Here is a 23,022-nt window from a genome sequence, read left to right as displayed (position 1 = left end):
AATATTGCTTATTTCCTACCACCAATTCTCACAAAAACTCAGTTTTCTGAAATATTTGTATATACGTGCAGTCAATAATCCAACCTGGCATGAATTTTTTAAGTATTTTATACTGTATAATGAGGACTTAGAAGAAGCCAATAGAATAGGGACTACTGCATGTGTCCCAGGGAGGCTATCGCAATATATATCATTTAGTGATAGCTGGTGTGGCACAGGAGGCAACTTACACACGTATTCTTTTCTTCATCTAACTTTCCTTCGTCCTCTTCAATAGCTCATTTTCCATCAAGCTCACCACTCCATCTCTTTTCCCTATGCGAGGCATCTGCCTTACTTCACTTGCTGCCAGTCCCATTTCTCTGAGTGGTTACAGTTTGCTTAGTGGCACTCTCCTGCTTGCGGATGCATGAACTGCAAGACCCATTTCTCTGTGTGATCACTCTTTACCAAAAAGCACAAAAAAGGATGGGGTGCCAAAGAATATCTCACTAGCTACATTATTGCTGACAAATATAGACAAATAAGACATGGAAAAGCTACAGTAATTTTTTTCTTTCTGTAACATTACCAAATTTCAATCAAATAAGGCAAAGCATTTTTTTGAGATTTTGGGGGTATTTAGTTTTTTTTTATTGTATTAGGTTTTCCACTAAATATTAATTATATCAAAATATCCTTTTTTAGAGGATACCTGCTGCACACATTGTACAATACTGCCAAATTTTAGCTTTTTAAAAAACAAAAATAGTGGTTTTGTAGGTGAGTGAGTCAACTTTGCATTTTATATACAACTATATATATATTGTCACACACGTGCGAGTAGGAGGCAGCTAAAGGGCTTAGAGAACAGTACTGACTCACCCGACCAGGGGGCGGCGGAGTGCACTAACTTTCTTTCTGAGTTCCCTGCAGACCTTTCCCGGGAAATCCCGCCAGGTTTCGGTGCCTCACAAAGAAATCCGCTGGTACAGGTCCGCTACCTGTATCATCAGTTGTGGAGGATCGGTAAAAGAAATTAACTGTAGCGGTACTCCCAAATCCACCTCTCCTGGTGATACTGGGGTGGGACTGGTCTGATATTAAAAGCGGTTGGGCACATACCACCCCCAAGTCGAATTTGGGCCTAATTATAGACAGAGAAGAACTGTCTCAAGCTGCCTCCACGCCGTGTAACCAGCCAACACAGAGAGACGAAGCGGCCTCCCTGAGTGACGTGGCGACTCCCGGACCGTCACAAGCCGATATGTCATCAACCAATGCCGAGACAGAACAGGAGGAAACTATACCCCTTGAGGTCGGCGCTGACCCTCTCTATATCTTACAGTACCAGTTTAGAGAGATGCCAGCTTCTTTTAAAAGGGAGCAGTGGAATAACGACTCCCTTAAATTTGCTAAAAATGCAGTGGTCCTCATCAATGGCCAGCGCACTCATCAGCCCATGCCACAGGGTCCTCACTTTGTATTACAAAACAACCTTCTGTATCGTGTAGCAGAGCATGAGGGAAGGAGTGAAAGCTGCTGCTAATTCCGCGGGCCTTCCAGTGGCAGGCCTGTGAGTTGGCGCACGTCCACCTCCTAGGAGGCCATCTGGGCACCGTAAAAACTCTGGAGCGGATTAAGCTTCGTTTTCTTTGGCCAGGAATCAATGAGGAGGTTTGTTGCTTTTGCACTTCATGTCCTGAGTGTCAATTGCGACAAATTCCTAAGAAAGACTGTGCTCCTGTCGTTCCCATTTCCCTAATTGATGTCCCGTTTCAAAGAACTGGGGTCTACTTAGTCGGACCCCTAGAACCCACAGCCCAAGGACACAAGTATATTTTAGTCCTTGTGGATTATGCTACCAAATACCCTGAAGCTGTTCTGTTGTGCTCAGCTACTTCAAAAGCCATTGCACGGTAATTGGTAGGGGTCTTTGTGCGAGGGTGGCATCCCTAAGGAAGTCCTGACGGACCAAGGGACGCCTTTAACTTCAGAGACGTTCAAGGAAACGGCCAAGTTACTTAAAATAAAGCATCTAAAGACCGCTGTGTATCATCCTCAAACCGACGGTCTGGTAGAGAGATTCAATGAGACTCTCAAACAAATGCTTCATAAGGTGGTCAACGAGGATGGAAAGGAACTGAGATCAGCTCCTCCCCCTCGTCCTTTTTGTGTATCGGGAAATCCCACAAGCCTCAACGGGGTTCTTACCTTTTGAATTATTGCATGGACAACAACCCCGGGGCATATTGGACATTTTAAAAGAAGGATGGGAAGAAGAGGCTCTTCCCTCTACAAACATCTTTGAATATATTGCGCAATTCTGCGATAGATTTGGTAAAATTCAGCCACTCCTTAAAAGTCACATGGAAGAGGCAGGAGTAGCACAGGTCTGATATTACGACCGAGGCACTTCTCTCCGGGAGTTCCGCCCGGGGAGATCGAGTCATGGTTCTGGTACCTACCTCCCACTGTAAATTATTATCCCATTGGCAAGGTCCATATGATGTTAAGGAGAGGAAAGGACTCGTCGACTATTTGGTGAAACAACCCAATCGTTGGACGAGGGAGCGGGTTTATCATGTAAATCTGCCGAAACCGTGGAAGGACAGGGACCCCAATCCCTCCTCCGGTCAGCCCAGCTCACATGAATAACCTTAACTTCGGTGCAGACTTAGGTCCCAGACAGCGATGGGAGCTGGAAACAGTTATCCTGTTCGTCCCGAGGTGTTGAGTGAAAAACCCAGAAGGACCCCTCTGATTGAGCACAACATAGTGACAGAGCCCGAGGTTATAGTCCAGGAACGCCGATATTGCTTTCCTGAGGCAAAAAGAGCTGAAGTGGAGCTTGAGATCAAGCACATGCTGGAACTAGGAGTAATAGAGGAGAGTCATAGTCCCTGGTCCACTCTCATCATCTTGGTCAGTTGGAAGTTTTGCAATTACTTCTGTTGACTTAATTAAGTCTCCCAATCTGATGCTTATCTGATGACACGAGTGGACAACATCCTCGAGAGGCTAGGACAAGCCAAGTATTTGACCACGCTAGACATGACAAAGGGGTATCGGCAGGTTCCTTTAACTGACTCCGCAAAGAGTAAGACTGCGTTTAGTACCCCTAGGGGGCACTGGCAGTATCATAAATTACAGGTTAAGGGCCTTGCTCAAGGGCCCAGCAGAGTAGGATCTCTTTTGGCATTGACAGGGATTCAAACCGGCAACCTTCGGGATACCAGCGCAGATCCTTAGCCTCAGAGCCACCACTCCGCCCCAATGTTCTTCCATTTGGGTTACACGGGGCTCCAGCAACTTTCCAGCGTCTGGTGGACAAAGTGCCCAGGCCTCATAACTCATATAGTGCTGCCTACCTGGATGACGTGGTCATCTATTCCAGCACGTGGACGGGACACCTACAGCAGGTACAAGTGTTATTATGGACACTTGGTGAGGCTGGACTTTGGATTAATCCCCATAAATATTTCTTTGGATTAAACGAAGCCAAGTATTTAGGCTACCTGGTGGGTTGGGGTACTCTGGTCTGCGAACCAATCGGCAGGTCCAAGACTTTCTTGGGTTAGCGGGGTACTACCGCCGGTTTGTGCCCCGATTCTCGGACAGAGTGGCGCCCTTGACTGATTTGACAAGGAAGAGGGCCCCGAACAATGTGGTATGGACTGATAAGACAGACCCTGCATTTAGTGACTTGAAGCAGACCCTTACATCCGCACCAATTTTGAAAGCACCTAACTTTTCTATACCTTTCATCATCCAGACGGACACTTCGAACACAGGCCTGGGTGCCGTGCTGAGCCAGAGCGTTAATGGTGTGGAATAACCCATCATGTTCGTGAGCTGGAAACTGTTGGAATGAGAGACCAGGTATGTGGCGGTGGAGAGGGAGGCTTTGGCGATCAAATGGGCAATTATGCAGCTGAGGTACTACCTGTCGAGCCGGGAATTTACCCTTGTTACGGACCATGCGCCTCTACAGTAGATGGCCCTACACAAGGAGTCGAATCCGTAGGTCACACAGTGGTTTCTTGACCTACAGCCATATATGTTTTTGCTCATTCGTCATCGTGGCTCCCTTCACGCTAACACCGATGCTCTTTCTTGGGTTCACAACCTCTCGGTTAGGGACGCCCGTACCGATGGGTCTGGGTTGAGGGGGCCTTGTCACACATGTGCGAGTAGGAGGCAGCTAAAGGGCTTAGAGAATAGTACTGACTCACCTGACCAAGGGACGGCGGAGTGCACTAACCTAACTTTCTTTCTGAGTTCCCTGCAGACCTTTCCCAGGAAATCCTGCCAGGTTCCGGTGCCTCGCTCGGGGAATTGTGCCACATGGTCGTAGTGTTGCAACTGACGCTCCCTCACAATGCTGGTAATGTGCCTCATTCAGGACTCCATGAGCAACCGCTCATTTGACACAAAGTCAAACCAATGGTACCCATGGATTTTCCGGAGAGACACAGTACCAAAGGAGTCCAGTCTTCGACTCAGGTCACTGGACAGCGTCCATGTCTCACAACCATATAGCAAGACAGGAAGCACCCGCACGCTAAAGACCTGGACCTCGTCCTTTAACATATATATCGAAAGCGACACACGCCCCTTTCCAGCGACCTCATGACCCCCCCATGCTCTCCCAATCTGTCTACTGACTTCATAGGAAGAGTCATCAGAGACATGAATGTCACTGCCAAGGTAAGTAAACCTTTCGACAAGGTTGACACTCTCTCTGCAGACAAACACACTGCTGATGGCTGTGCCTAAGAGGTCATTAAAGGCCTGGATCTTGGTTTTTATCCAGGACACTCACAAGCCCAGACACTAAGACTCCTCGCTCAATCTCTCGACAGCCCCGATCACAGCCTCCATTGACTACGCAAAGATCACAGCATCGTCAACAAAGTCAAGATCAGTGAATCTTTCTTCACCAACAGATGCCCCACAGCTGCTGGACCCTTCGATCTTGCCCAACACCCAGTTCATACAAGCATTTAACAGAGTAAGAGCAAAAACACACCCCTGATGAACCACAGAATCAACTGGGAAAAACACAGAGATTCTGCCTCCACTCTGCACAGCACTCAGTACCAGTATACAGGTCGCTCATGATATCCAGCAACCTCGAGGGGATCTCACGAACCCTCAGGATGTCCCACAGGGCAGCTCCATCAACCGAATCGAACGCTTTACAAAAATTGACAAAGGCTACAAAGATACTCTGCTGATATTCGTGTTTGCGCTCCATGAGAGCCCTCAGTGACAGGATGCAGTCGATGGTAGACTTCTTAGGCATAAAACCAGACTGTTCCGGTCACTGGTAGGTGAGCAAGTAATCACGGATCCTATTGAGGACGACCCTAGTAAGGACCTTACCTGTCACCGAGAGCAGTGTTATCCCCCTGTAATTGCCGCAATCCAGGTGATCACCCTTCCCTTCCAGATAGGGACAACGAGTTCCGTTTTCCAGTCAGTTGGGATGAAGTCAGTCTCCCAAATGGAAGCAAAGATTGCTTGAAATGCCAGGAGGACAGTCTTACCACCAGCCGGGAGAAGTTCACTCTGGATACCACAGATCCCTGCACCCTTGACTCCCCTCAGCTGGTTCACCACCTGTGCAATCTCAGTGAGATCGGGTGGTTTACAGCTAATTTGAGGATCAGCCTCAAGAATCGTGGACTCAGAGATATCCAATGTCCTAGCCGGAGGATCAGCTTTGAACAGCTGCTCAAAGTAGCCAGCCCAGCGGGTCAGAACTGCAGTGTCATCCATTAGGACCGTTCCATCACCCGACCTTGACTGCGACTCTCCGAGGAACAGATTCGGATTTGCACAATGCTTTGACTCCTCTGTAAGCAGGACGTGGGTCGCTAGACCACAGGTGGTGTGTCACTTGCTCAAAGATTCCTCTAACAAACACCTCTTTATCTGCCCTCAGAGCCCTCGCTGTCGTCATTCTTAGTTCCCGGTATAGACCAGAGTTGCCATTAAGCCGTACACTGCGACTCCTCTCGAGGATATCCAGGGTGCCCTGCGAGATGAAACACCTCTTTCTGGGAACACCAGTAACACCAACACAACCCTCAGCAACCTTCAGAGTCTTGTCACGGAAGGTCTCCCACATCACATTAGGTTCGGCAGTTGCACCCAAATCCGCAAGTTCCTCACACAAACTGCATGCAAACTCATTAGAACGAGCCTGGTCTTGGAGTCTGGCTGAGTCCAGACTCTTTTTCTTAGCAGGTGGTAACCTACTGGACCTAAGCTTGATCTTAAGAGTAGCAACAACAAGTCTGTGGTCAGAATTCACAAACTGGGCACTTCTGTAGACCCTGCAGTTTTGCAAGAGCCTGCAGCGTCTGCCCACGAGGATGTGATTGATCTCCTTCACCGAACCACCAGTATTAGAGTACCAAGTCCAACAATGTGGCTCAGGGCACTGGAACCAAGATCCAGCAATTTACAGCCCCTGACCTTTTGCAAAGTCAAGGAACATGGAGCCACTTTCACCATGGTCACCAGACCCATGGGGACTGAGACAATCCTCATTGTCAGCCCTGTCAGTGCCAGTGGCTGCATTAAAGTCACTCAGAGAGGAGTGTCACCTCGTGGGCACTCATCAACCACCGAGTGATGTTGAGAATAAAATGTCTCCTTCACTGAGACATCATTCACCGCGGTCAGATCATACACAGACAACAGACAAGGCACCCAGGGAGAGCCATGATCCGAGTCTCATAATACGCTTGTTGAAAGGAATGACATCAGACACTATCGGAAGAAGCCAATCCACTACAGCAACAGCTACTCCCTAAGTATGACAGCCATTAGAGCGACCAGACCAATAAAAGGTGTATCCACCTACAGAGATCTGGCTAGTCCCAGGTCTGCACACCTCAGAGAGTGGCTCCCCTGAAATGCGGAGTTTACACAGCTCCTCCGACAGCAGAGGAAGATATCATCATACTGGAGAGACAAGATGTTCCATGGGCCTACCCGGATGGGTCGCCTCAAACTGGGACCCAAGTGCTGCCGTGAAGCGGGCGACGCGTCAGCACCACGGCAGTTCTGACCCCCATCAGACCTGATCCCATTGGCTCTCCAATGGTTTCGACTCTTTTGGGGATGGGGCTCCCAAGGGCTTTCCCCCATCCCCTTCGTGATGCAACCAGCCTTCCTATGGGCGGCTGCAGCAGAGTTACTCCCGCGGAGAGCAAAAAGAAGTCCTTTCTGTCGTCTCGGAGCTGTGTGAAGTTTTTTTTACGGTGCCTGGAGTGCCAATCCTGTCACCAACTCTCAAGATTTCCCTGCAAGTGGTCCTCCAACTTGCAAGGCCATATGCAGTTTAATGTCATACACAGGACCAGGTATGCTTAATAAAAACTGTACTTCATAACAAAAATGGTATACACCAGACTGACATCTTGGTTGCAGAAAAGTCTTAAATTAAAAAAAAATTTAGATGAAAAGCCCTAGGTATCACCTTAGTCATGAGCTATTACACACAAATATGCCAAAGCATGAAATGGGAAAAAGTCTGTGTTTGTAACAATACTCAGTTATAGCGAGGCCACTATTCTTCTCCCTGCCTGCTTCATATGTTGTTGCTGCAGCAAGGAGTGTACAGTATATAAACAGGCTATGGGCAATGTTTCAAATTTATTTATTTATTTATTTTTGCAATGAAAATCAGAAAAGATTCACACTGGGGGAAAAATAGACAGAGGAGGTCTCACACTAAGTATCAACATTTTCATTAGACGGTTTTTTTTCTATTTAGACTCCCAGTTTGGAAGTTCAACCCCAAATAATTCTTAAACCATTTTTAACCTCAGGAAAAAGAACAAGCACATTCCAAAGTTTAGGTCAATTCTGTATGCAGTGTACCTCTGGTGAACTTATGATTTCTTCTACTACTTAATTTTGGCGATGACTTCAAAACTCTTTTACATCACTGTTACTTAATCATACTCTTCAACTCCTAGCTTAGCTTCATGGGAAACACAGTAAACTCCACACCTTGTAACCACAAAAAACATCAGGAATATCCTATCATACATAGGGATCACTTCAACACTTGTCAGCATTTACAATAATTTAGTGAAAAGGATGGAAAAATAAAACTTCAAATATTTTTATCATGGTAGAGGCTTATCATTTGAAATTAACATTTCTAAAAGAACAGGTACATGTACAGTGTATGCAAATACACCTAAAAATGTAAATGTACAGATACTTTGAGGTGAACTTTACTTACATATTACTTTTGGGAAAAAACACAAATGATGAGGTATATCTGTGAGTTCTTCACATTTCCATAAATACTTTGTCCAGTACAGGCATATGAGTAGCTGTAGCCTGTACTCACAGAAAAGGAAACAGTATATAAGATCACCCGAAGTGGGGGATATGCAAATGGCCCCACATATATTTCCATATGTATAAATAGGTTTACTTTTGATAAGTAAAGCAAGATCTTATTAATTAAAAGTCTGTTCCAGGTGTGTTAAAATCTAGGAAAAAGGCCAGAGTTTCAGTTTAAAGCTCAGAATATACCTCTTGTAAAATCAGTTATTAAAGTAATCATTGACAAGGCACAAGTAAATAAGATACCTTAACATTTCACATAATGACTTACTTATTGCTTAGAACTACAGAAATCCAAATTTGAACATTTTTTTAATTAATTGATTAATGACTTCTGAAGGCAATGTCCAGTCAAAACACAGGTTTAAGACATTATTTAATAAATACATTTCATATAAGAACGTTTAATAAAATAAAAGTTCACCTGTTGAGCTGGTTCACATTTGGGGCATTGACACAATGGATGACAAAATTCAAGCTTTAAAGGATCTCTGAAATCTCCTTCAGACTCTTCATCTGTCCATTCAAACAGATAACGTACCTTATACAAATAAAGCAAAAAGATTTTAATGAAGTACATTGACATTTTGATCTCATGTTACCACTTTGTATGTAACTCTTGAGAAAAAACTAATAAATATGCATTTTAGATATACTAAAATTAAAGTATTTATTGCATATACTGTATTTCTGTTCTGAGGCATTCCAATTTATTCAAAGACATTTTACATTAGACAGAAGGTTCTACTGAAAATGAACATCCTCATACAGTATATTATGAACTATTATTTAAGGTTCCTGAAAGAAAAGGTATGGCTAACTATCAATTAAACTATACATTTAAATTACTATAAAGGCAAGATATTGTATACTGGAGGGAAAATAGATGCTATAATAAATCATCTATATAAATAAAATCGTAAGCCATTTATGTTTGGAAGTCTATTTGTCTGTTAATAGTGCAAAACAATGGAACCAATTTCCCCAATATTTTGCAAGTGATTTGCTGTTGGTCCAGCTTAAAACATAGGGTATATGTAATATTGGGAAGAGGGAATAAAACAGGAGGGGGGGAAGCAACCCAAAAAAACAGGATAGATACTGGGACTATAATTCCTACATGGCAGTAGGTGTGTGCTATGACTGATGTTGGAAATCATTATCAGCATGCACAAAGTCATCTACTAGCCAAAGTGTGATATAACAAACCACAGGTACATATAGCATTTTCTTTTCAACTAATCTGCATAACAGTTTCATTGTTTCACCGGATTACAAGTTTGTCTGAATGCATGTTCTTTTGTCTCATTGTGGGTTGTATTTATCCATGTTCAAATTTCCAAAAGAAAGTTTTTTCCCATGTAAACTGGCAATGTCAGGTACTTTGGCATGTAACTTAATAAGTATAATAAAGTAAAGTAAAATAAAGGTATTTTTACCTTGAAAGTTAAAACTATGTTTTCTTTTAAAACTGTCAATGACATGGGGATTAAAACTTGTAAGATTATAATAAATAAAGACTATACTTAATTAATGAAGGACAGTTTCCATTAGATTTTGTTTGCCCAGGGACCAGTGGTGTTTCAAGCAGCTCGCAAGTTTGGGGGTATTAGTGGTTTGATTTGTTCCCAAGGAGTTTACACTGACTTGTGAGCTGTTCCCCTTGGAGTATTGGGTGTGTTTCTTCAAGGTTTAATACTGCACTGACTTTACCTCATTTAGTTTAAAATGATGACCAAAAAAAATTTGTATTCTTATGTTTTCACTCAGATCTAGGATAACAAACGTTTTAATAGAATGTATGGTGACCAATGTTGGACAACAGTAAACAATGTCAAAAACATCCATGCCATGAATATCATTTCACATTACTTGTGTTACATAATCAACTTGTCAAGTCATCTAGTTGTGTGCTGACAACGTTTCAAACACAAGTATTTTTACTAAAATATTGTTAAATAAACTACTTCAGGAAAATGTCCCCATGAACAAAAAATGACCTCATTCCAATGTAAACAAGTATTTAGATTGTGGACCTGCCTCCAGTGCTTAAATTAATATTAATATCCATAAATGGAGTACCTCAGAAATATTTGGCAGTGATCTGAAAAAATGCACAGGTAATTTGACTTTCTGCTTGTTAAAGTATCTCAGATATGCACAAGTGTAAAGCAAACTTTGTTCTTGATTACATTTTCACTCGCTTTTGCTTAAAATTTACTCTTAAGTTGAGCTTTTCACTGTTGATAACATGTAAAGCACAATGTTGGCCAATGAATAAGCTGTTACTTGGTTTAGACTTATGACGAATGAATGAGGATGAAGGCAGATCTTCATTTCAAATCCTCACTGCATTTGAAGTGTGATTCATTTAAGTTCATGAGGGCATTTTGCAGAAGTGGGTTATTTTATAATATTTTAGAAAAAGCATGTATTTTTGTGACGTTGTGAGCACATGACTGGATGTTTTTGATAGTGTTTGCTGTTGTCTAACATTGGTGACCATAGATACCTATTCTTTCATATACTTTATCATCTGCATTTTCCATGAAAACATGACATTCAAATTTTTTCATGGCCATCACTACAAACTGCATAGGATAAGTAACATATAATATATATGCTGAATGTATGGAGGAGCTACAGTGAATCCGGAAAGTATTCACAGCGCATCACTTTATCCACATTTTGTTATGTTACAGCCTTATTCCAAAATGGATTAAATTCATTTTTTTCCTCAGCATTCTATACACAACACCCTATAATGACAATGTGAAAAAAGTTTGAGATTTTTGCAAATTTATTAAAAATAAAAAAACTGAGAAATCACATGTACATAAGTATTCTTAGTCTTTCCTCAATACTTTGTCGATGTACCTTTGGCAGCAATTACAGCCTCAAGTCTTTTTGAATATGATGCCACAAGCTTGGCACACCTATCCTTGGCCAGTTTCACCCATTCCTCTTTGCAGCACCTCTCAAGCTCCATCAGGTTGGATGGGAAGTGTTGGTGCACAGCCATTTTAAGATCTCTCCAGAGATGTTCAATCAGATTCAAGTCTGGGCTCTGGCTGGGCCACTCAAAGACATTCACAGAGTTGTCCTGAAACCACTCCTTTGATATCTTGGTTGTGTGCTTAGGGTCGTTGTCCCGCTGAAAGATGAACTGTCGCCCCAGTCTGACGTCAAGAGCGCTCTGGAGCAGGTTTTCATCCAGGACGTCTCTGTACATTGCTGCAGTCATCTTTCCCTTTATCCTGACTAGTCCCCCAGTTCCTGCCGCTGAAAAACATCCCCACAGCATGATGCTGCCACCAACATGCTTCACTGTAGGGATGGTGCCAGGTTTCCTCCAAACGTGACGCCTGGCATTCACGCCAAAGAGTTCAATCTTTGTCTCATCAGACCAAAGAATTTTCTTTCTCATGGTCTGAGAGTCCTTCAGGTGCCTTTTGGCAAACTCCAGGTGGGCTGCCATGTGCCTTTTACTAAGGAGTGGCTTCCGTCTGGCCACTCTACCTTACAGGCCTGATTGTTGGATTGCTGCAGAGATGGTTGTCCTTCTGGAAGGTTCTCCTCTCTCCACAGAGGACATCTAGAGCTCTGACAGAGTGACCATCGGGTTCTTAGTCACCTCCCTGACTAAGGCCCTTCTCTCCCGATCGCTCAGTTTAGATGGCCGGCCAGCTCTAGGAAGAGTCCTGGTGGTTTCGAACTTCTTCCACTTACGGATGATGGAGGCCACTGTGCTCATTGGGACCTTCAAAGCAGCAGAAATTTTTCTGTAACCTTCCCCAGATTGTGCCTCGAGACAATCCTGTCTCAGAGGTCTACAGACAATTCCTTTGACTTCATGCTTGGTTTGTGCTCTGACATGAACCGTCAACTGTGGGACCTTATATAGACAGGTGTGTGCCTTTCCAAATCATGTCCAATCAACTGAATTTACCATAGGTGGACACCAATTAAGCTGCAGAAACATCTCAAGGATGATCAGGGGAAACAGGATGCACCTCAGCTCAATTTTGAGCTTTATGGCAAAGGCTGTGAATACTAATGTACATGTGATTTCTCAATTTTTTTATTTTTAATAAATTTGCAAAAATCTCAAGTAAACTTTTTTCACGTTGTCATTATGGGGTGTTGTGTGTAGAATTCTGAGGAAAAAATGAATTTAATCCATTTTGGAATAAGGCTGTAACATAACAAAATGTGGAAAAAAGTGATGCGCTGTGAATACTTTCCGGATGCACTGTATATGCCACTTGTGGACCACAAGGGGGCGTACCACTCCCCAAACCTCGACACAGACAGACTGAGACACAAGTTCAACACAGCACACGTTTTATTCTTTAGTGGGGAAGCGTTTTCTGTTGCTCCCCACTTCACAGCACAGTACAGTACACAAGCACCAAACAATATGACACATAGTCCTTTCTCTCTCTTCTTCTTTGCCTCTGCTCGTTGCAAACTTTGCTCTCCACCTGCTGACTCTGGATTGTCAATGTGAGGCTGGCAAGTCCTTTTATAGTGTCCAACTCTGAAGTGCTTCTGTTCTTCCACCCACGTGGTTTGCAAGCACTTCAGGATGCCCTAAAGAGGCTGCCTTCCCCCATCCTTCCACTTCTTGCGGTTCCCAGCCGGGTTGGGCTGCTGGCCATCTCCTACATTATATATATGTGTGCATATATATATATTATGGGGTTTCTCCTGCCTTGCTTCACTTGCCAGCCACTACGCGTCTCTGCCGCTTGCATTGTGAAAAGGGGGCTGAACGCACCCCAAGGAGATGCGATCGCTCCTCCAAAACCCCCTCTTAAACTGTGATACACTGGGAACCAAATACAGATTTTTTTTTTTTTTTACCTCCTCTTTGCTGGATCAGCTGCTGCTGCCGTGCAGCGTGATCTGCATCTCGCATGGAGCTTCGAACATTTAGAAGCTTGCACAGCAGCTGTCCCTACTCTTTGTCTTTTATTTCCGGCTCCGGGCTTGGTTAAATCTCTTGGCACAAATTCTCGTCTTGCGGAACTTGAGTTCTTGATATTTTTTAGTTTATAATTTAAAAATGGATTAAGAATGTGAAAACCTAACAACATCACATTAAAGTTGAATAAATTCTGAAAAAATGATACCAGGTGGCACGGTGGCGCAGTGGGTAGCGCTGCTGCCTCGCAGTTGGGAGACCTGGGTTCGCTTCCCGGGTCCTCCCTGTGTGGGGTTTGCATGTTCTCCCCGTGTCTGCGTGGGTTTCCTCCGGGGGCGCTCCGGTTTCCTCCCACAGTCCAAAGACATGTAGGTTAGGTGGATTGGCGATTCTAAATTGGCCCTAGTGTGTGCTTGGTGTGTGGGTGTGTTTGTGTGTGTCCTGCGGTGGGTTGGCACCCTGCCCAGGATTGGTTCCCTGCCTTGTGCCCTGTGTTGGCTGGGATTGGCTCCAGCAGACCCCCGTGACCCTGTGTTCGGATTCAGCAGGTTGGAAAATGGATGGATGATGGATAATGATACCAAACATATACAGTATATGTAGGTTTTAAAACCGGCCCAATTTAAAGCGTGACAAAAAATATGACATAAAAATGCCACTGTTGCACTCTTAGGCTTAGGATTTTATATATATATATATATATATATATATCTGTATATATGTATATATATATATTGTGGTAGATGGCCAGGACGCCTCCACACTGTAAGGTCCAGGGGAGGAAGCATGGCCAAAACGTTACCTAGTTGTCAACACAACCCCGGGTTGCAGCGGTGCCGAGGACTCCCACAGGGCTCCATGACAATTGGAGTTACAGTCCTGTAGGGATCCGCTGGTACTGCCAAGTGGTACTGCAGCAGCTTCTGCCATACCGGGAAACTTGCCTGGAGAAAATGGAGAAGAAAGGATAGAAAGAGGAAAAGAAAAAGTATTGTGCTCTGCTTTGAGACTGTGTTGTGCTTGTGGGAAATAGGGGAAATTGTTTCCAACCAAGGGAAAAAGGTAAAAATAAAAGTATGTGTGTTTTCAAGTTGTGTCTACTGCGGTTGTGTCTTCTGCGTTGAGTTGGAATGCCCTCTATTGTCCACTATATATATACTGTGATAATAGAGGCACTGTCGACCCCTTGAACCCTCTGACTGGACGTCAGACACCAGATAAAAGTCCAATAATAACATTTATTATTATAAATAAAGTGCACAAAGCACCACCACTCCACTATATTCAATAAACAACAATAAACTATAATCACAATACTCAATCCTCCACTCCCAGACGCTTAGCCACCCTGCCTCCCAACTCAGCTCAATGTCTGGGTTTTCCCACAATCCTTTTTCTTCACCCTGGAAGCACATCATTTGTTGTGTCGCTGTGATTAAGACGCACTTCCAGGTTATGGTGCAAATAATCCCTGAGCCTCCCTGCAGCGACTCCTGGTGGCCCCCGTGGTATCCAGCAGGGCTGGTGCATTAAAAGTCCACTGTCCATAATTCCCTGCTGGCATTCGGGGTAGCTCCATGCTGGAAGGAGGGCTCCATCTGGCGGCCTGGGGGTATTGGCCAGGATAAATAGCTGGCCATATCTCACAGTATTCAACCCCCAACAGTAAAAAACCAAGGTTCGAAGCGGCCAGCCCCGCGAGGGATGTCCTCCTCCGGGAGGGTCCATGGGTTGGGCTATGGCTATGTCGTCGAGACTCCTCGGAGAACCTTGGGGGAACGTTGTATTGGGAATCCCTCTGATCCTCTGTCCTCCGAGGACAACTTCGCCATAAGTGGCAGATCATAGAATGGTTGAAATAGTTTACTGTCAAATAAATGCAAAGAGTATGCGACACGTGTTTCGCCCTCATTCTGGGCTCATCAGGCGTACAAACTCCACTGCACTCCCTCTCGGACATGTGTCGCGTACTCTTTGCATTTATTTGACAGTAAACTATTTCAACCATTCTATGATCTGCTCCTCACAAACTGAGGGCACCGTGGCGGATGTTAGCAGATTGCTGGCCAACCACAAGCGTTACCTGGTAGGTAACCACCCATACAATCAGATTGTGACACAGACTTCGAATGCCGTGAATGTAATTACCCCGATCTACATGCTGTCAAATAAACGAACCACACACCGTGGCGCAACGTTAGGGGCATCACCTCTGGCGCTGACGTCCGAGGTTCGATTCCCGAGAGGGAGTGCAGTGGAGTTTGTACGCCTGATGAGCCCAGAATGAGGGCGAAACACGTGTCGCGTACTCTTTGCATTTATTTGACAGTAAACTATTTCAACCATATATATATATATATATATATATATATATATATATATATATATATATATATATATATACACATATATACATATATATATATACACATACATATACTAATTTAAAACATTGGAATTTTAAAGTTTAGTGAAAGCACCAGTCTAAAACAGAGATCTGATGAAAGATAATGAAACCTGAAGTATAAAATGACAAAGGCATTCAAACATAATAGTTTAGGGAAATTGTGAAAACAATGTACATGAAATGCACAAGAAAATTAAAGTCTTTAGACACAAATTTTAACACACACACTCCCAAAATAATACTGTATAATAATTGAACTGCTGACATTTGCAGTACTTTGTTACATGTGTATAAATAAATTGCAGTAAGGCAGAAAGAAAATGACACAATCGCAACTGTAAAAAGAATATGTAATGTTTGTACTAGTGGCAAACATGGAAGAACCCTGGGATACCATACTAATGAGTGGTAAGGGGATTCAAGTGATGGCTGGTGACAGTTATTTTGTATCAGGAGAAATAAAATGGACTGACTACAGCAATACTGTCAAACATTTTCAGGGAATACTGCAGCCAAACACAATTAAGCATTGATGAATCTTGTGTACCTTCTGTCCATTTCCCAACAACATTCCTGTATCAGATTACTTGTATATTAAGGGAAGTAAATCTATCTGCCTGTCGGTTCATATTTTTTCCTACAGCAGCCTATTCAGAACAGGGCCACAGGAAAGCCAGAGTTTTCCTGATTGTTAAATTGAACAACTTTTTTCCTCAAATTTTCCTGAATTTCATTTGATCTTAGAATAGAAAACTTATGGTGATTTTCCCTTTAACAGTAGGGGTCAATAAATGGAGATGTTTAGATTAAACTGGGCTGCCTGAAATCAGCCTAATCAGTCACCTCAAGCCAAATTATCAATTAACTTTGGTTAGATATTTGGGTCAGTAAATAAGGGGACAATCAACTTTTCACATAATCAATACTGGTGTTGGATAACTTTATGGCTTAAATATTTTTTTATATATACTGTACATTCACTTTGTGAAACTAGTGCATTTGCTAATATTTATTCATTTTTTGGGCACTGAATGTCTGTGACATTAATAATATAACCTGGAGAACACTGGAGTAGCTAGAATTGATTTCCCATCAATATTCCTTATTGTATATTATCATGATTCATCAGGAGAGACTTTTCTATTGTAGATGTAAGGGCAAAATTCAGATATAAAATTCTGATCACAGTCACAGTGAGGCATTATGCAAACATATTGCAGTTGGTATAAAGGAGCCCCAGTAGCATTTCTTGACACATTTTTGCTGAATAATTTGTTGATTCAAAGCACTCAGTGTTAGTGTATCAGATAGAGGGTGTGCAGCATTTTTCATAATGGCTCTCAGTTTTGTTTTAATTCTCTCTTTCGCTACCACCTCAAGGAGTTCCAGAATGCATCCTATAATTGAGCTTGCCTTTTTAATTAGCTGGTTGATTCAGTAGACCTCTCTTGACATGATGTTACCAGCCCAGTACACCACAGTGCAGAAAACTGCACTGGCCATCACAGAATTATAGAAAATGTGAGGGATGTCACTTTGTACATTAAAGGAGTGCAGTCTCCTGGGTATGACATTAAACTGCATCCGGGCCCTGCAAGCAGTCCTCCAACTTGCTGGGAAATCATGGGGGTTGGTGGCAGGGTTGGCACTCCAGCCACCATAAAAAGACTTCACACAGCTCCGAAACTACAGAAAGGACTCCTTTTTGCTCTCCGCGGGAGTAGCTTTGCTGCGGCTCACATTATGAAGGGGATGGGGGAAAGCCCTTGGCAGCCTCATCCCCTGAAGAGTCGAAACCACTGGAGAGCCAATGGGGTCAGGTCTGCTGGGGATCTACAGACCTATAGTGCAAAAAATGTAGATCAAGATCTATAGTGCAAAATACTAACAGTTATTAGCAGTACAGACTTTATGAACTTCTTCAATGAGAAAATTAAAAATATAAGATCCCAGATCTCAGCATCACAGTACAAACTAGCTTAGCAGACCCAGCCTCACATTGCATTCAGCACAAGTGACATCAAGGGCCTTTTGAACCAGAAGAAAAGGGCTTTTAAAGGCAGTGATCAGCATGAGCTCAAGTGCATGTAGAAGGAACTCCGAGTCCAGCTCAGGGCGGCGAAGAAGCAGTACAGGAGAAAACTGGAGCAAAAGTTGCAGAACAACAGCATGAAGGAAGTGTGGGATGGGATGAAAATCATTACTGGCTGCAGCTCAAAGCAGCAGGGTGCTTCCATCGAGAGGGACAGGGAGAAAGCAAACCTGATGAACAACTTTTTTAGCAGGTTTGACCACCCTAACCCACTCTCACTCTCACCTGAGAGTACTGCATCCTCCACCCATCCTTCTGCTGACACCAGCATAGGAGAGAGTTTTCCCCCACCCACAATTACAGCAGCTCAGGTAAGCAGAGAGCTGAGGAGACTTCGTGCCAGCAAAGCAGTGGGTCCAGATGGAGTATCGCCACGACTGTTGAAGGCATGTGCATTGGAGCTGGGGAGTTCTCTACAGCGCATCTTCAACCTGATCCTGGAACGGGGGAAAGTCCCAAGGCTTTGGAAAACACCTTGCATCACCCCAGTCCCAAATGTATCACGTCCTGGTTAACTGAATGACTTCAGGCCAGTCGCCCTGATGTCACATGTGATGAAGACCATGGAGCGGCTGCTGCTTCACCACCTGAGGCCCGCCACGGGTCCGCCACACCCTTGACCCTCTGCAGTTCACATACCAGGAGAAGGTGGGAGCAGAGGATGCCATCATCTACATGCTACACCGATCACTTTCCCATTTGGACAGAGGCAGCGGTGCAGTATGAATTATGTTTCTGGACTTCTCTAGCGCCTTCAACACCATCCAAACCTCTGCTCCTTAAGGACAAGCTGACAGAGATGGGAGTAGATTCATACCTGGTGGCATGGATCATGAACTATCTTACAGACAGACCTCAGTATGTACGTCTCAGAAACTGCAGGTCTGACATTGTAGTCAGCAGCACAGAAGCGCCACAGGGTACTGTGCTTTGTCCGGTCCTGTTCAGCCTATATACAGCCTATATATATCTTGCCACGTGCAAAAGTTCACTGACGACACTGCTATTGTTGGCTGCATCAGGAGTGGGCAGGAGGAGGAGTAGAGGACACTAATCAAGCACTTTGTTAAATGGTTCGACTCATACCACCTACAACTGAACACCAGCAAAACCAAAGAGCTGGTGGTGGATTTTAGGAGGCCCAGGCCCCTCACGGACCCCGTGATTATCAGAGGTGACTGTGTGCAAAGGGTACAGACCTATAAATACCTGGGAGTACAGCTAGATGATAAACTGGACTGGACTGCCAATACTGATGCTCTGTGCAAGAGAAGACATAGCCGACTATACTTCCTTAGAAGGCTGGCATCCTTCCAACATCTGCAATAAGATGCTGCAGATGTTCTATCAGACGGTTGTGGCGAGCGCCCTCTTCTACGCGGTGGTGTGCTGGGGAGGCAGCATAAGAAGAGGGACACCTCACGCCTGGACAAACCGGTGAGGAAGGCAGGACCTAATGTAGGCACAGAGCTGGACAGTTTGACATCTGTGGCAGAGTGATGGGCGCTGAGCAGGCTCCTGTCAATCATGGAGAATTCACTGCATCCACTGATCAGTATCATCTCCAGACAGAAGAGCAGCTTCAGCGACAGACTGCTGTCACTGTCCTGCTTCACTGACAGACTGAGGAGATCGTTCCTCCCCCACACTATGCGACTCTTCAATTCCACAGGGGGTAAACGTTAACATTATACAATGTTATTGACTGTTATACCTGCCTTGCACTCTCCACCTTGCATTTTTTAACTTGCACTGCATTTCTATCACTCTTTAATTAATATTGTTTTTATCAGTATGCTGCTGCTGCTAGAGTTTGTGAATTTCCCCTTGGGGATTAATAAAGTATCTACAGTATCTATCTATCTATCTATCTTGCATGGCACAGTCATTAAACCATTACTTAAAAAGTCAGACCTAGACCCACACATACTTAAGAATTATAGACTTATTTCAAATTTACCCTCTCTCTCTAAAATACTAGAAAAAGTAGTCGCCAATTAGCTTCAGTCACACCTTACGCATTACAATTTACTTGAGAAATTCCAGTCTGGTTTCCGCACTGGTCATAGTACAGAAATGGCACTAACGCGGGTTGTAAACGACATTCTCATATCCTCTGATGAAGGAAACTCCACTGTAATTATGTTGTTAGACTTAAGCACAGCATTTGACACCACTGACCATTCTACTTTACTGCACATGCTAGAAAATGATGTTGGCCTTATAGGCACTGTGTGCTCACTTGGTTTAGTTCTTATTTATCAAATCGATTCCAATATGTACAGAAATGTGCTGACAGTACTCCATCATTATACACAGAAGTGAGATATGGTGTCCCACAGGGCTCAGTACTGGGCCCTTTACTGTTTTCACTTTACATGCTTCCACTTGGATCTATCATTAGGAAACATAATGTTAATTTTCACTCGTATGCAGATGACACCCCGTTATACCTTTTTTTTTTAAGATCAAATGAAGTATCTCCGATGTTGTCTTTAATTAGTTGTGTTAGTGAATTAAAGGAGTGGATGGATGAGAACTACCTATCTTTAAACACAGATAAAACATAGATGTTAATTGTTGGAGGGAATGACACAATATTTTGTCATCATTTAGCTCAGTTGGAATCACCATTAATTTTATTAAATCAGCCCACAATCTTGGAGTTATCTTTGACTCTAGCATGTCATTTAAAGCGCACATTACAAACTTGTCCAAATCATGTTTCTTCCATTTTAAAAATGTTGGGAAATTAAGGCATTTTCTAAATAAGCAGGATTCTGAGAAATTAATTCATTCATTTATTTCTAGTAGGATTGACTACAGCCCCCAGTTAATCCAAAATGCTGCTGCAAGAATTATTACAAGAACAAGAAAATATGAACACATCACTCCAGTTCTTAAATCCTTACACTGGCTCCCGGTTAAGTTTAGGGCAGATTTCAAAATCCTCCTTTTAACATATAAAGCATTAAATAGCCAAGGTCCGGCTTACTTGTCGGAACTTATCATGACTTACAAACCAGAGCGCACATTAAGATCTCAAGATGCTGGTCTGCTAATGATTCCAAGAATTAATAAAACAACAGTGGGAGGTCAAGCTTTTAGTTACAGGGCCCCTAAACTGTGGAATGGTCTACCTGCTACTTTAAGAGATGCCCCTTTGGTTACAGCTTTTAAATCCTGGCTAAAGACTCACTACTTCAGTTTAGCATATCCTGTTTAGAGCTGCTGATTAACTGTACATACTGCATGTCTGTTGTTAGTCATTAGCACTAAAACATAAGTAACATGATAGGTATAATTTGTTGCTAACCCTCACCTATTCTGTTTCTCTTCTCGGTACTCAAATGTGGTACTTGGTGCCATAGCCCATCTGCCAAGTTGTTTTGCCTGCCTTAGGTAAAGTCATCCCTAATGGAAAATCGCAGGAATCATGGGGTAGAGGGGTCCTTTTATCGGATTGGCTGGCCCAGTGCTGATTAAACTGTGGAATGGCCAAATGGGGGAGGCAGCTTAATGGCTGAGGTCTTCAGGACTCTAAACACATCCAAATCATATTATAGGATATCATTTACTGTTAAATTCTGCTCCATACTTGTAAATTTTTTATTTTTTATACTGTTTTGAGGATTTGTTCTGTTCTGTGTATTGAGAGTCAAGGCTGGGGGGCTGTCAAGAGGCAAGGCCTCTTAAATCCCATTGCGACACTTCTTGTGTGATTTTGGGCTATACAAAAATAAATTGTATTGTATTGTGTGGTGTGGAGGTGTCGCACACTGCACAGCAGGACTCGGGATCCCAATTTGAGGAGGCCCATACAGGTAGGCGCATGGAACGTCGTCTTGTCTCTCCGGCAAGATGATCATCTTCCTCTGCTGTCGGAGGAGCTGCGTAAACTCCACATTTCAGTGGCAGAACTCTCTGATGTGTGCTGACCAGGGACTGGCCAGATCTCTGTAGGTGGGTACACCTTTTATTAGTCTGGTCAGTCTGATGGCTGTCATACTCGGGGAGTAGCTGTTGCTGTAGGGGATTGGCTTCTTCCGATGGTGTCCGATGTCACTCCTTTCAACGAGTGTATTATGAGACTCAGATTACAGCACTCCCTGGGTGCTTGGTCTATTGTCTCAGTGTATGCTCCGACTGTGGTGAGTGATGTCTTGGCAGGGTAGACATTTTATTCGCAACTCGCTTGGTGGTTGATGGGTGCCCACGACGTGACACTCCTCTGGTCATGGGCGACTTCAATGCAGCCACTGGCACTGACAGGGCTGACTATGAGGATTGTCCTCGGTCCCCATGGGTCTGGTGACCATGGTGAAAGTGGCTCCATGTTCCTTGACTTTGCAAAAGGTCAGGGGCTGTGAATCGCTGGATCCTGGTTCCAGTGCACTGAACCACATCGTTGGACTTAGTACTCCAATACTGGTGGTGTGGTGAAGGAGATCAATCACAACCTCGTGGGCAGATGCTGGAGGCTCTTGTAAAACTGCAGGATCTACAGAAGTGCCCAGTTTGTGAATTCTGACCACAGACTTGTTGCTACTTTTAGGATCAAGCTTAGGTCCAGTAGGTTACCACCTACTAGGAAAAAGAGCCTGGACTTGGCCAGACTCCAAGACCAGGCTGTTTCTAACAAGTTTGCATGCAGTTTGTGTGAGGAACTTGCAGATTTGGGTGCAACTGCTGATCCTAATGTAATGTGGAAGACCTTCCGTGACAAGACTTTGAAGGTTGCTGAGGGTTGTGTTGGTGTTACCGGTGTTTCATCTCGCAGGGCACCCTGGACATCCTCGAGAGGAGTCGCAGTGCACGGCTCAATGACAACTCTGGTCTGTGCTGGGAACTGAGAGAGACGGCTGCGAGGGCTCTATGGTAAGATAAAGAGGCGTTTAACTGTTAGAGGAATCTGTGAACAAGTGACACACTAACTGTGGTCTAGCGACCCACGTCCTGCTTACACAGGAATCAAAGCATTATGCACATCCAAATCTGTTATTCAGAAAGTTGCAGTCAGGGCAGCTGATGGAACGGTCCTTATGGATGACACTGCAGTTGTGACCCACTGGGCTAGCTACATTGAGCAGTTGTTCAAAGCTGATCCTCCGGCTAGGACGTTGGATATCTCTGGTCCACGATTCTTCAGGCTGACCCTCCAACTAGCTGTGAACCATCCAATCTCACTGAGATTGCACAGGTGGTGAACCAGCTGAGGGAAGGAAAGGCTGCAGGGAT

The 23,022-nt window shown here is 43.9% G+C and overlaps 1 protein-coding gene across 1 annotated transcript in view; it reads right to left on the bottom strand.

Moving 5' to 3' along the window:
- The window catches only part of ankrd27 (ankyrin repeat domain 27 (VPS9 domain)), a 494,306-nt gene that overhangs the window by 59,845 nt on the left and 411,439 nt on the right, over window positions 1-23,022 (bottom strand). Inside the window, exon 18 of the mRNA XM_051932226.1 lies at window positions 8,783-8,899. Within this exon, the coding sequence (XP_051788186.1) occupies window positions 8,783-8,899 (117 nt within the window). The remainder of the gene's footprint in view (window positions 1-8,782; window positions 8,900-23,022) is intronic.

The sequence above is a fragment of the Erpetoichthys calabaricus genome, chromosome 9 (genome assembly GCF_900747795.2).
Source record: "Erpetoichthys calabaricus chromosome 9, fErpCal1.3, whole genome shotgun sequence".
NCBI classification, from domain to species: Eukaryota; Metazoa; Chordata; class Cladistia; order Polypteriformes; family Polypteridae; genus Erpetoichthys; species Erpetoichthys calabaricus.
Note: the sequence above shows the minus strand (reverse complement) of the source record. Positions and strands in the feature narration are given on the sequence as shown.